At 38.4% G+C, this 15,966-nt stretch overlaps 1 protein-coding gene across 1 annotated transcript in view; it reads left to right on the top strand.

Moving 5' to 3' along the window:
- Positions 1-580: 580 nt before the first annotated feature.
- Positions 581-15,966, top strand: part of LOC122814048 (zinc-binding protein A33-like) — a gene marked incomplete at its 3' end in the record, with an annotated part of 33,387 nt that continues 18,001 nt past the window's right edge. Inside the window, 2 exon segments of the mRNA XM_044086652.1 lie at positions 581-1,062; positions 8,912-9,007. Coding sequence (XP_043942587.1) covers positions 640-1,062; positions 8,912-9,007 — 519 coding nt within the window.

Below are 15,966 nucleotides of genomic sequence, written 5' to 3'. Positions count from 1 at the left end.
GCTGGAATGCTAATAGAAGCAGCAGGTGAGGCTAGAACCTGCAGCTTACTGATCTTCCTAGCTTCAAAAGTAAATGTGCAACCTGCTTAACTACTGGCATACTATTTTATCACATTTCCTGTGTTGTCTCTAATGCTTATATCTGTTTATACATAAATCTGGGTTTAATTTATTAATGTGAACCATTGTAAGTGCTCCTATTCTGTGATACTTGCTTTTACATTTGTGGTACTCAGTGATGTGGAAACCTGCGCAGTCCTGCCTGTTCCCCACCAGCAGATTGTTACCAGTTATACATCACAACAAAGCACGTTTGTCTTATCAGGACTTGGGTCAACACACAAAGGTACCATAGCATTGTTTATACTGCAAGAAACTACAAGTACTGCAAGTTTGTTTCTAAAGTGATTAGTTTTTTTGCTGTTGACAATTAAAAGGAAAACTTTTGATATAAATTTGTAAAATCTGTAAGAGGCAAACAAGAATCCACAGTTTAAGGGCTCCAGGCAAATACAGGTTTTCAAACCTGTAAGACTGTTCCTCAGCCAGTAGCTCGCTGTTTATCTTTACATCCAAAGTTCAAAGTTTATGTCAAATAAGTAACAATGAAAATCGAAACTAAATCAAGTTCTTGTAAAAATGGCAATGACTACAGACATTTCTAGCCTTGTAGAGGAACTAACGTGCGCTGTTTGCCTGAATTTATTCCAACATCCAGTGACACTGGAGTGTGGACACAACTTTTGTAGATCATGTATCGACAGAAACTGGAAAAGTAACAACATTCCATCCTGCCCTGAGTGTAGAACAGAATTTCAAACCAGGAAATATGCTGTCAACAAACAGCTAGCTAACGTGGTGGCGAAAACAGGGAAAAAATCTATTCAGAGTTCTGAAGCTCATGTTACACAAAATGTAAATCAGTTTTGTAAGGAACACGAGGAAAAAATGAAGTTATTCTGCATGCAGGAAGAGACCCCCATCTGTCTGATATGTCGAGATTCAGTTAAACATGCTGGTCATAACTTTCTGCCTCTTAATGATGCAGTCATCCCATATAAGGTGAGTTCAGTTAGTTAGTAAATATAGTATGATTTTTCTATGGGCAGTGATTTACAACAAGATTTGTATGGACATGTAGGCCAACTTCTACTCTGACTCTTCCCTGCCCCCACACTTGTCTGTCAGGTGAACGTTAACATCCTTGGTAAATAAGAATCCAAACAAAAAGTAGAAGCGACATTAAAGTCTAATATATTTTTTTATCGCTGACCATGTAACTGGTCAGTCTGTCCTTAGAATCACTTTATTAGTAATATCAGTGCAATATCACCACCACTACTTTTAATGTATTAGCATTAAAGTAGTTCAACAAAGGCCTACATGCAGGATGAGAAGGTGCATGCATTTCAATATCTTTACATCATGTGTCCCTCTGTGTAGCAGTCTCTTGACATGCATCTGTCATATTAGGACTCCCTCTCCCAAAGATTAAGAACAAAGGATCATACATCACTCACATAGCTGGCATTAGGCATCTGCCAACTAGGTGGTGGCCTAGGGTGCCACTCTAGCAGGGGCACTTTTCCAATATTTATTTCTTTATTTTTTTGTAGTAAAGAAATGGTTTCTTTAAAATATGCTAAATGAATACAGGAAAAAACTGAAGAGTAACACAAACTATGATAAAAAGGAAGAAAAAAGTAATCTGGGTAGCGTAGGTAGACCAGGATGGGGGCAGCAGGTGGTGTGTGTGTGTGTGTGTGTGTGTGTGTGTGTGTGTGTGTGTGTGTGTGTGTGTGTGTGTGTGTGTGTGTGTGTGTGTGTGTATCTATGCGTGTGTGTGTGTGTGTGTGTGTGTGTGTGTGTGTGTGTGGAGGGGGGCTGTGGAGCCCTTTTCCCTAGGGCACCAGTTGACCAAAGGCCTGCCTTGATCACCCATATTAAAACCATCCTCAAGTGACCCGGATGAATCTTGCTCAAGCAGGCCAGTCTCTTCTAACAAACAGCACTTTTGCAGTCATTATTTTTAATGCCGCCTGGTCAGTCCTGGGCACAACTTAGTAATGACCTTGTTTGAGATATTCTGGACTAAGTTAGTCAGGTAGTCGCTACCTTTGATGAGATATTGGCATACAGTGATGTCACAGTGCTGTATTTTCTTTTTCACTTCATGTATATTATCTTTACAAGGATTCTAACATGCTTATTTCTTTCACCATATTATTTCATCTTCTTGTATATCCCACATTATTACTAAGCAGTGCTGTTTTATGCTTCTGTTTTTCTGCATTAGGTTTTGGTGTGTGCATGAAATACTGTTTTTCAGTGCGTGTTCTACACTTAACAGGTGATCTTGCATTCTTTTACTAACATGAAGCACTATATACATACCACCTCTGTCTTCTTACTGGGACATGTGCATATCTGGGATCCACACTGACACAAAACCTTTGTAAATGAACTGCCTGTTCTTAATATTGTTGTTAATATGAGGTTGCAGTTCTCAGAGTCACATTGTACACCATCAGGTGAGAATGCTGCACTCATTAGATGCCATTAAGGTATTAAAATGAGGTCCCATCTGTCACTTCTTGTAATTCGAGCTACTGCTAACTATCCCAGGACACTTTTCTTGAAGGGTGGAGTCGATCCTTAAAAAACATTTTGCATTTCAGTTTGTTCTTACAAAAATATAAATATGCTATAATGAAAAAATGAAAACTGTGTTTGCTACGACAAAGTTTCACTTTTGGTTACGATCCTCCTATGACAAATTTTCACTTTCAGTTACAATGCTTCTATGAGTACTCTGTGGGTATCATTTACTGTTTGTTTTAATGTGACTTCACTTGAAACTGGCGTTAACAGGTTCGTCTTGTCATTCCTTTTACACCCATACCACCATTCTTTTTAGAATTTAATTTTATTATTTCTCATTTAATGAGTGCCTTTCACGAAGTGTAAAATGCCACCTCAAATCACCATTAACAGACAGATAAAGGATCCAGTGATTTTAGCTACTCCATTAAACAAAGGCAAATAAATAAATAAAGCGGTGTTGTTTGTTTATTATTAGGAATAACCAGCTGAGCAAAAGTCCATTTAGAGAGCAGGCCTGGGGCAAAATAACCCAGTTACAGAAGCAGTCAGAAAAGTATAGCTGATGGCAAACAGCAATGCATGTAAATAAAGTTCAAAAACAGTACAGTGTTATAGGTTATACATGTCCTAGACATTCCATAGTTGCTATGGTTGCAGTAGCCACTGACAGATACGACAGGATACTGATATTCACTACCTGGCTCTGTGGCATAGAGAAATAAAGTCCTGGTTGCAACCCATGTGATCCAAGTTCAATTCCAAGTAGCGGTTCCATTGCTGGAAGAACCAGGTAATGGCTATCAGAAGTGAGAGACTCACACAATCCCATCCTGGTGGTGGGGAGAGCTACTTTCCAATCAGTCACTTGCTCCTGTGCAAGTAGGGTCTCGTGTGTGTGTGTGTGTGTGTGTGACAGTAATGGCCGTAGGGCAGTGGTTTGTGTGCTTGGTGATCTTAAGCCAGTGAAGGTAGCTAGCATGAGCATGGTAGCACATATACACAGGATAAGGGCATAGGATGACCCTACAGTGATGCACCTGCTCATGTCAGCCCCCAGAGATGGGCACTGACCAATGAAACTGGGAATGCCCTCCCCTTAGACTTTTAAAATTTGAGTTAGCCTCTGTTTCATGCATTGTCTGGTTCTTACTGGCTATTTAAACTGTACTTGAGTCATTTTCATTTTGATACATTTATTTCTGCAGTTTCTGCCACTTGTCTCATGTTGTATCAGCATTCATTTCTTCTGGGAGTCTTGTAGCTTCAGCTGGAGTTGTGGGATAATTGTGAATTACTGCAGGATCCGAGCATTGTTTTATATTATACTGCACTCCTACCTCCATAAGTAGAATTACTTACAAAAGTTAACTGTATTTTAAGTCAGACCAAGACTTTGGTCTTGCAGTTTCATTCAGAATTGTGGGAGAATTGTGAGCTACTGCTAGATCTGAGCATTAATTGGTCATTATTGCATTTTTTTCATAAGCAGTGCTACTGGAAGATTTTTGGTCTGGTGCCTTAGACTGTAGTTTGGACTGCAATAGTGTCAGTATTGTAGTTTTTGCTACAGGATTCAAGCTTCTGTGCTTCTATAGCTGTTTACATTGGGTCTATATTAGATCATCGAAATGGCAGAATTTCAAATGATCTAATATATTTATTTATTGACTTTTGTTAACCGGGTTAGTCCAGCTGGGCTTGTGGCCAATTTTCAGTAAAGACCTGAGGAGAAAAGCTCCGTGTGAACACAATACAACATCAATGATATAGTAAAATATTACACAAAAAGAAAGTTAAAAGATTCTTACAAACCACTGGCATTTCCAGTACCGAAGACAATATACAATAAGTAGGAATACATGTAAAAAAATGCACTGATCTTATTTTACAGACTAACAAGAAACAGACATTTGCTTATTTACATATTTACAAGTAAATGAGTGGTTCAAAGATAGGAATTACAGAGTCAAAGTAATTCAAAGTAGGTGTCCACCGTATTTGTGAGGGGAAGACAATTTACAAGGTGAGCAGCAGGTACAGAAAAAAGAGGAGAGGAGAAATTAGGTTGGAGCATTACAGGGACAGGCTTTGGCGTTAAACAGATGGAGTTTGATTTTTTTCTTTCAAGTGGGATGGATGAATGATGGAACAGATATCTCTGGGAAGTTTGTTCCATGCTTGGGCGATGGAGTATTTATAGAGGAATTTGCGTACACTTTTTTTGGGTTGGTAGATGTGTAGTAGGTCTTCATTAGAGGTGCGAAGAGAACGTGTAGGTGTGTAGATAGAGATGAGGGAAGAGAGAGTAGGGCATGAAGAAGGGCTGTACTATATGGAATGAAGCATTTGAAGTTGTGACAGCAAGAGTAGGTGGGGGAAATTCAAGCCAATTGAGAGAGTTTAGGGCTGGGCAGTGATGTGTCTTGTAAGGAGAGGTTGTGATGAATCTAGCTGGCTTGTGGTAGCTTTGTTGGAGTTTGAGTAAGGTAGTAGCTTCAATGTTGGTGAACACTGGAGCAGCATAAAGAAGGGAGGGGAGGAGAAGAGCTTGAGCTAGGGAGAGTTTAGCATTAGGAGTTAATATTTTATGTCGGTATAGGGCACCTAGTTTTTGGTGAGTCTTCTTTATAGATTGTAGGAGGTGCATGTTAAATTTAAGCTCATCATCAATGATGACTCCAAGGAGTTTTGTGTGTGCTTCAGGCTTGATAATAGTGTTGTTAGCAGAAGTTGTGGTGAAAGTAGATTTGTGGAGAGAGAGGGAGCAGGGAAGGAATAGTAAGAGTTTGGTCTTTTTTGGGTTGAGGATGAGGAGGTTACTGCTTAGCCACTGTTCAGTAGATAGAAAGGCTTGTTCAGTAAGAGTATGCAGTTCTGGGATGTTATCAGGGATGGAGATGAGAGTCGAGTCGTCTGCATACTGGATGAGGGAGGATTGTTTACAAGATGTATGGAGGTCATTTGTGAAGATGATAATATCGAACCCAATATAGTGAATGCTGAAAATAGTGAAGCTGCACAAAACCAAATTCTTTCCTAGGGAAAGAGTTTGGTTGGCCATTGTTGTGGCTTCCCTGTTTTCAGCGATGCAGTGGAAAGTTACGGGTTGGGTTAAGGTAAGTGTGTGATTGTGCGGATGTTCAGGTTAGGGCACGGGTTGAGTGAGTTAGAGTTAGGGTGTGGATCAGGTAAGTGTGCGATTGTGACAGAATTTGGGGTTAGGGGTGGGTTAATTGAGTTAGGGTTAAGGCGCGGGTGAGGTGAGTGTGCGATAGTGAGAATTTGGGGTTAGGGGAGGGTTAAGTGAGTTCGGGTTAGGGCATGGGTAAGGTGAGTGTGCAATAGTGAGAATTTGAGGTTAGGGGTGGGTTAAGTGAGTTAGGGTTAGGGGGCGGGTGAGGTGAGTGTGCGATAGTGACGGACCTTAGGGTTAGGGTCTGGGTTAAGGTAAGTGGATAGATAGTAGTGCATGTGCAGTGTAGTGTAGGGTTAGATGTAACTTTTAAATGTATGTGTTTGGATTGCTGCTTTTTAGTGTGCTGGTGGTGTGTGTGTGTTTCTCGGAACAGCAAATTTTTTCCTGGGAAAAGAATTTGCTGTTTTGAGGTTTCGATATTGTTAGGGTTCGGGTTTTGCAGTTCGATATTACAGCATTCGATAATGAGCCTTTTCGATGATCAGATATAGACCCATTTACATTTCATCTTTGCTGCTACAGTCTTAAATTCTGCTTATCATTTGCATGCTTAAAGTTTTATTACAGTGTGTTTGTTACATTTGCTACTGTGGATACATTTGCTACTGTTTTTCCCCTTTTCTTATGTCTGCTACATTGTTACAACCCTCAAAGCCTCCACTGATACATTAAGTACTGTTGTCCTGTTGCTCTCTACTGTTTGTACACTAATTGCAGTTTTTCCCCGCCCTACTGTAAAAGTTTCTGAAATATTAATGTACCTAGGATCATTGACCTGTAGTTCAGAGTCACAGGACAAATTAAACTGTGATTTGCTACAGGTTCTGAAGCCAGAGAGCTCCACCATTGGCTTCATTTGATTGAATCCCCCTCTATGACATCTGCAATAACCTGCACAGATCTGCACCTACCCAAGGTTTTTTATTTAAGACTTTGATAAGTATGGTATTTGCAGAAAGAAAAAGATGATGCCTTCTTGAGTTGCTATACCAGATGTTAAACTGAGGTCCCATCTGCCTTCCAAATAGAGTAGGGTAATATTTATTTAGTATGGCAAGCTAACGGCTGCACCACCACGGCCCATCAGTGTCACTACTGGAAATAAATCCAAGCACCTGGTATGGGACTAGAACCCACAGCCTTTTGATCTTTTAGAAACAAAGGCAAGTGTTGCCTACTGAGCTGTTGACATCAGTCAGAGGCTGAATGAGAGTAAATGGCCTTATTAACTCTATACTACAATACTCTTGTGAGGTATAATTATGTGACAAATGGAAGTATGTGGTTGATTTTACCTTGGTTGAGACAGTAATGTTATTTAATCACAGAGCACTGATAGCACCTATTACGCCAACATTAATAAGCTAAAATGTAGATATTTATTTCAGAGCGGGTAGCATTTTATCCAATGTTCACTTTAAGGTAGTATGTATTATATCAGTTTCATATTTATATGTTCTACCTGCTGCAAAGTCCTGGTGCTATAGATTCACAGCTAAGTAGTAGGCTAGCTGCCCTTGTGGGCCATTTTAAGCCTAGCCAATTTCCCTTTTCCTGCTTAAAATAACCTATCCCATTTGGTTATAGCATGGCCTTACCCAGTTCACAGTCAATAATTATATATTATTCCTAATGAGAATAACCAGGTTCATATCACAGATAATTTGAGCAGACCCGTGCATGGGATAGCATTTGTGACCTGCCTCTGTCCATTAGTAACACAAGTGATACTCATGGGTTACATTTTCTGTTTCCCATTCATAGATCTAAGTTGCATTTGAAAATGGAAAAAGATGAACTTTGTTTTATCTGGATGGGAAGTCTGTTCCACAGCAGCAGTATCTTCTGTGAGTTATACCTGTCCCTCTAAACAATTCTGTTGATGTTGCAGAAGAGGTTTGGATCCCTAGACTGAGTATTTTTATGTCATTTGACTTGCTGATATGCAGTAAATCCATCAGTAATGGCTCAGAGAATCCCTTGTATGCCAGACACAGATCACTTCTTAGAAGTCTGTAGAATACAGTGACAGGGTTTTATATCAGTCCATTTTAATAAGTTATCTCTGTGGGCATTCCAGTTACTGCATGTGTTTGGACAGATTCATTACAAAAGGGACTTTATATTCAATGACTGGCCTAATGAAGACTGAGTAAAGTGGGACAATGACATCCCTAAATCTAGACACAATCCCTTTGTTTATAATCTGTGCAATATAGAAAGACTTTCTTACAAAACAGACACAAGTTGGCTAAAGGTTAGGTCACTGTCTACATAATTTTCCAAATCCCTCTTATCTTAGCGGACTATTGTCAATGCAGTACTTCCATTAGGTAGATGACTTCTCAAAGGCTAAAATAATGCATTTTTTGGTATTTAATTTCAGACTGTGATTTTAAACAAGAGCGGCTGCTATAACCTCATGTTACACAGAAACATGTAAAAGAATGAAAAGACGTCACGCACTGGCAGCATGTCAGCTGACAAGCAAATCTATTAAACCACTGAGGTAAAGGAGCCATAGCAGTCCCCCTGTAGTAATGATTGACAGGTGTCATTAAAGTACAATGATGCCAGATTGTCATGCATGAACCAACAACATGCATGAACAGGTGCAGTATTTTAGGTATTTCACTAAGCAGATCCCGACTAGCACTATCACCTACATGCTGGGTGATGTCATCGTGGCCAGATGTAAAATGGTAGGAACTGAGCAGTGACATCATAAGGCTCTAACTGTTACATCAGCTGACACAGGACCACATGTGTTTATATCATATCAGTGCTGCTTAGAAAGGTCTTTCTTAGTAACAAAAGTTTTCATACAGACTGACCACACTTTGTCCACAGTGGTGTGACAAGGAAATTCATCCTGTTATACTAACTCCCAGTGGTTAAAGGGTTAATCACACTTAATGGAGCAGCCATCTTAATGCAGTGACACTGTAATAGTAAATTGTTTTTATATTTAACATGCCTGTATCATAATATAAAACTATCAATTAAATGACTCAGAAACAAAGACACTGTGAAATCAATATGTGACACTCAGAATGTGAATATATTACTTCATTTCAAAAATAATTTCTGACAGTCTATTTATTTTCACAGGACAGACTGAAAGTCCTCTTAGCTCCATTAGAATCACGACTTAAAGAGCTCTACAAACTTCACTCCCAACAAAAGCAGATGATATTGGAAGTTTCAGTGAGTATATTAACAATTAACTCAACAGCTGTAGTCAGAATAAGACATTAAAATATGCTACTAAGACATTTCTGTGTCTGTTTCAGGTAATTTTATGATAATTTTTCTTTGTAATAATGTAATACTGTTCACATTTTGGTGTAGAGCTTTATCCAGTTTCCTTCTTGGGATATTACACACTATGAAATCACAACGTCAAAACTTAAAGGTTTATGACACAATCCTTCATCAGTATATCACTTCAACGTAAGAACACATTTATATACAAGATAAAAGAGTCACATGATATCACACAGCAATGACACTTAAAAAACTATTTAAATTAAAATTATTTCAAACACATTTGTTTAAACTTTAAAACTGGTTTGATAGAAACCATCTTATTTATGCCAGGGGGTGATCAGCATTTAAATGCAAACTCTATTCATATTCCTTTAATTCTAATGTATTATTTAAATCACCATCTCTGGCATCGTTCGGAATCACATCAAGAACTCTAAATGTGAAAATATGGTCTTCCCCATGTTGTTTTAAGTGTTGAGCCAATGCATTAGTTCCAGTACCTCTACGGATCTCTGATCTATGTTCAATCACTCTTTCTTTTAACTTTCTGCTTGATTTGCCTATATAAAAGGCAGAACATAACTTACAATTTGCCAAGTAAACAATATTATTAGTGTTGCAGTTGGCATAACAATTTAACATATATGTCCTGTTGGTAATAGGATGTACAAAACACTTCTCTTTATTTATAATCTCACAAACCAAACAATTATAACAAGGAACAGTTCCTTGCCTATTAGATACCACTTTTGCTTGCTAAAAAAATGTTTATAACAGAAGCTCTTCTTAAGGCTGGGGCAATTCTTATAAGAAAAACTTGGAAAATTATTAATAAATTTAGTTAATTCAGGAAGGGATAATAAAACACACCAATTCTTCCGTATAACATTTTCTATAACCCTGCTACATTTATTAAACCCGGTGACATAAAACAATTTATTGCTGTTATCATTTCTTGATGTTAAATGATTCAAATCTGTAGAACTGAAATATGGTTTTGCTACATTCCTTCGCTCACTGAGAACTTCATGATGGAATTTTTCCAAAAGGGGTTTGTTATACCCTCTGTCAATGACCTGTTCCATTACTTCATGCATTTGGGTATGGCAGATGTCATCATCAGTATTCAATCGACTAATTCTTCTATATTGCACTTTTACAATAGTGTTAAAGATAAAATGTGCATGCATACTTCCTCTATCAAGGTACTTGTTTTATGCAATGGTTTCCTATATACAGTAGTATGCAAACCTGTATTATTAACAAACAATTCAACATCCAAAATGTCAGTCTTATGTCCGAAAGCTTTGTTATTAAAGTTTTAACATTGTGATTTCACGTGGTTTGTTTTATTCTAAAGTTTTGCATGTTTTTGCTTTATCACGTTCTGCAGTTGCTTTTTTGATATTGCAGACTATAGCTGTACCCAATGACATTTCACTGGCCAAGAATTTGAAATATAATTGAAAGGAAACAGATGACTGTAAAAGAAAATATGCACTACAAGCATCGCCTTAACATATTAAAAATAACGAAGAGCTATAATAAATTGTTAAATTAAAAGATATCACAAAATTATATTGTATGAAATTGTTGCTTTAAAATTGCGTTGTATACCGTTGTATAATACATTTTTCTTTCATTTCTAGGCATCCTTCCTATTTATTGAGAACTGTCTCACCAAGAACTAGCTAATACTAATTCCAGAAAGACAAAACTCCTGTTATTTATCCCTAAAAATATGAGTAATCTTAAATCTTCCTTCTTATTCACATCCCACAATAACACTTCTATTGCTGTGGAATCACATACCAAACTACTTGGGGTCATCATTGATCACCAACTGAACTTTGACCTGCACATTCTCAACAATATTAAGAAAACCCACCAAAAACTGGGACTCCTTTAGAGGACTAAGAAATTCTTAATCAATAAAGCCAAAATTGTACTATCCCATGTCTATCTTCTCCCCAGCCTACTCTATAGCACACACATCCTCACCAACCTTCAAACCACCCTCCTATCGAAACTAGAATCCACCTTCAACAAAGTGGCTAAATTTGCTGCAGACCACCCCTACTACTCACATCACTGCCTAGCTCTCAAAACGTTAAACTGCCTAGAGCTTCCTCACAACCTACTCCTATCTCAGCTTCAAATGATACATTCTATACTGTATCTTCCCTCCTTCTGTCCCAGCATTTCCGTACTCATCTCCCCGTACTCTCCACCAAGATCTCTCTGTAGTGCTGAACAAAATCTTCTCACTATCTACAAGCCTAAAACCAAAACAGGTCAAAACCTGTATAGCTACTCCCTGGGTCAAGCTTGGAATAAACTTCCACTGTGCATTTGAAACATCAATCATTGACATCATTTCAAAACAGCTATCAAAAACTAAACAAAACTTGGATCTGTCAAGGTAACCACCCTCCTTGACCAACTTCCCCCTCCATTCACCTCTTCTCTCCTAACATTTCCTTCTCTTTTCTACCCCTTTTACTGTGTATCCGCCTTGACATAATTAGGTCTTGACTGCATTAATACTGTACTAGAAATGCATCTATTAAATGAACTTAGGTCTCACTCTCTTTAAATGTTGTACTGGAGAACATTTATAATGTTTATTGTAAATACATTGAGATGTTACCATGTGTTGTACATGATTTTCTTTTATTGTTTTTGAGTATTCATGTTATACTGTTCACATTGTACTTGTTTATACTTACTTGTGGAGCTTTTCTTCCAGGGCCTCCACTGAAAAAGGGCTTTGGCTCAGTCGGACTAACCCAGTCAACAAATGTCATATAAATACATAAATAAATAAATGAATAATTTATACTGTTATCTTTTATGACTCTGTATTGTTTTATAACTCTCAACATCTGTAATCATTAATTGTAAATTGTACTTTTTGTACTGAACTTTTCTCACTGGGCCTCCTCTGAAAAGGGTTTTTTGAGGCAAATTCAGACTTACCAGGTAAACAAATGCCAATAAATAAGTAATTTTATTTATTTATGTCATAAGCTAATAGTTCAAAAATATTTTACTAGGAAATGGATGTAGTTAAATAATTTAGACTCAAAATCATAGGAAAATATATCAATATGATATATTAAGGACGGTGACTTAATGTATATGAGGACCCATCTGCCACATGGTTCCATGGGATAGGGTGTTTATTTATGCCACCAGAAACACAGGTCACAGGTTCGTTTAACAGAGTGGGTGCCAGAGGTTGAGTGGGGGTTAAAAAGACTGGCTGGCCAAGGACCTTGAAGATGAGAATGAGGGAGTGGACTCCATGATTCTGTGGTGACCCCTAGAAAAGGGCAGGAGCTGTTATAGGCATTGTAGATGTGGAAGGATGGAGCAATCCTGACCACATACAGGCTATAAGAACAAACATTTCTGGAAATGATATACATGATAAAAGTAAACAAAATATCCCTGTCTCTGATAAGATACAACTAAAGTTAGTGACTTCCAAGATGGCTGCACACTGAGTAACAGCTTATTTTCATCTCTCCCACTGTGAAAACAGAAACTCAGAAAACAGAGCAAATTAATTAGTCTTTTTGGGTACATTTCAGTTACTGGCTAGTAAGTGCACTGCCTAGATGCCAGAAAAGAAGAAATTTAGAGAATCTGAAAGAAAATCAACCACAAAAGGTGAGCAGAAGACACTGGCTGGGAAAAATCCTGCAGCTGTTCAGCAAAAAGCAGATCAGACTCCAGCTTTAGGGTAAGGCTTCCAATAATCTAGAAGAAAAAATAAGTCACATCTGCTCAGAGCTGATTAAAATAAATGAATCACTGAAGGTATGTATCAACTCAAAATAACAAAAGGTTGGAAAAATGGAAGAATCTTTAAACAGATATTCAGATGCACTGATAAAACTGCAACAATCAGAGGTCAAAGTGAAGAAAAGGCTGGCCAAATATGAGACTGCTCAAGAACAGATGTTTCAAAAAATGGTAGAATTAAAGGACAGAACATATGGGGAAAGAAAAGGACTGTATTTATTTTATGAAAGCACAAATAAGCAACTGGATTGGTATTTCACAGAAGTTAATTGAAAGGGCACATTGTGTGTAGGCTCCAAACCTGGTCATGAGAAATCAGCGAAGACCTGTATTAGTAAAGATGCAATCCTACCAGCAGAAAGAGTTGATTCTGACAAAACTGTGGCAGAAAGGCAAAGTTTTAAAAGTGGGAGACATAGTGATTGTTGAAAATTATTAATCACTGCACACCAGGCAGAAGAGGAGCTAATTTATTCCAGCAATCAGGGAGTGATGAGAGACAGATGTGAGATGCAAACTGCTGTATCTTGCTATTTTCAGAATATATTTTTCCTGGAGGATCAAAGTCATTTTTGGATCAGAATAGGCTAAGGATGAAATACAAAATGTGTCCATCAAAAAGAAAGCTATCAAACAGAAGGGGACTCTGCTTCTTATTCCTCAGATAATAAAGCTTGTAAAGAGAGTTTGCCAGTGAAACTTTTTCCAATGTTCCAGTGGAAAATGCTTGAGAGACAGAAAACACAGGAGTTGACTAGAAGTATGGGGAGTACATTGGAAATGATTCAGAGACTGGAGTTGGGAGATGGAAGTCAACAAAAAAAAATAAAAGAAAAAAAGAATTGAACAACAAATGTATGAATGTGGAATTATAAAGTATCAATTACATTTGTGAACTATAACTGAAAAAGAAAACTTAGAAATATTGGACTTTTTTGACTTTTTGAACTTGTGTGTTATGTTTCTATGGAAACAAGCTGATAAGAAAGCTATAAACTTTTAAGGCTGAAAGGTAATATTTTCTGAAAGCATTCAAGTTTTCTACATCTGGGAGAAGAATAAAGATAAGACAAAAACAGAGAGCACTTGGTGTAAGTAGAAGCATAGGCTGTACCACACATCTTGACATGCATAACCTTAACTATAGGTCAGTTGAAGCATGTGAGTGTAGCTGTCTATCTGGGACAATTGTTTATATACTTGAAGGGTGGAACATCATTATTTGAAGATGTACATAGTTTTGTGTGTTTTACTAAGTCAATAGGTTATGGGGTAGTGTGTGGATGTGCTTTTTTAATGTTTTCATTAAAACAAAAAGTCTTTCAAATGCGACATAGATTCAAATGGATAGACAAGAAACAAGTGTATAAAAGATCAATCTGCCAAACATTAATGCATGCATGTTAACACAAAACCTGAAAAACAACTTTTAAAAAGCTGTTATACATAACATGTGGGAACAATAACTTCTTATTACAGTGGCACCTTTTCCCATATTATCATGAACATGAATGGCCTCACAGGTATAGGTTCATAGGTTCATAGGTTGGTACTAGGCTATCAGCCCTAGGGCCTATACAAGCCTAGCCATAACAATTCCCTGGCTATTTCTTCCCACACTATTTACTTCCCTGGACCCCTGTCTAGCAGAGTGACTGACGTGATCCCCAGGGTGAATTTCCTTTCTCCCATTCAATCGTCAAGGTTCCTTTTGAAGAGGGCCAAAGAGGCACTCTGCTTGACATGTATGGGCAATCTATTCCAGAGTCTGGGGAGTCTCTGGGTCAGGAACCTATCCCTCCAGCATGTTTTGTTTATTGTGATGACAAGGTTTAGATCCCTGGAGCATGTGGCTGTGAGGGATTGGGATTTTTTAAGTGTAGCATGTCCAACAACTCTGGGTTTGACATGGCCTTGTATGTTAAGCAGAGATCACCTCTGAGTAGACAATATGCGACAGAGTATAGCTGGAGAGGCGGTCAGCGTAGGGCATCTGTTTTGGACTGTGATTCTTTTAGTGATGTATTTGTGTGGCCTTTCCAGTTGTTGCAGATGTCTTGAGAGGTACATATCAAATGGGGTGTTGTATTCTATAATGGGTCTAATGCGGGATGAGTACAGTGGGACAATGACCTCCTTTTTTCTGGATGAAAAGCCCTTAGTGATGAGGTGTGCCACATAGAAGGATTTCCTGACTGTTGTGACAATGTGGTTATCAATGGTGAGACCACTGTCCACCTGTGTCCCTAAGTCTCTTATCACACTTTCGGTGTTTAGTGTACTGCCACCTATATGGTAATTCACGGGTACATGTTTTTTCCCAAAGGGGATAACTATACATTTCTTGGCATTGAGCTTGAGCCCATGGATCTGGCACCAATCATCTGTTTCTGTAAGGCCCTTTTGTAGAGTATCCACATCATTTGGGGATTCAGTAATGGCTCCCAGTTTGCAGTCATCTGCGAACTTTGTTAGCCAGAGTCCCTTAGTGTTGGCCTGTACTTCAGAGACATAGATACCAAACAAAAGTGGTCCCAGAAGTGAACCCTGAGGTACTCCACTTGTTGCTTGTCTGGAGCTGGATTTGGAGTCGGCTACTTTTACAGTGTGGGTTCTATCAGTAAGCCAGTTAGCAACCCATTGGATGACGTAGGGATTAATGCCCAGCTTAGTAAGTTTATCTATGATTCCAGAGTGGGGGATGGTGTCAAAGGCCTTGGCAAGGTCTAGATAGGCTCTGTGGCCCACCTTACCCTTGTCCATGGCTCTGGAGACTGAGTCAAAGAAGTCAGTCAGGTACAGGAGACATGATCAGCCCTTCACAAACCCAAACTGGGTGGGGTCCAGTGTCTGAAGGTTGCCAATGTCTTTGTTTATAAGGTCCATGACAATACTCTCCATGGACTTGCAGATAATCATTTCACAGAAAACTCATTTCATTGAAAACTCATTTCGTTGAAAGGTATATATGGCCTAATCCCCACTGTTGTGAAATCCTGGAGTTAGTATATAATCAGGCTTCAGCTTTAGGGCAAGAAGATGCACTGATAAAACTGTAACAATCAGAGGTCAAAGTGAAGAAAAGA

Source organism: Protopterus annectens, chromosome 10.part0 (genome assembly GCF_019279795.1).
Source record: "Protopterus annectens isolate FY-2018-M chromosome 10.part0, PAN1.0, whole genome shotgun sequence".
NCBI lineage: Eukaryota > Metazoa > Chordata > Ceratodontiformes > Protopteridae > Protopterus > Protopterus annectens.
This window is presented reverse-complemented; position numbering and strand designations above follow the sequence as displayed.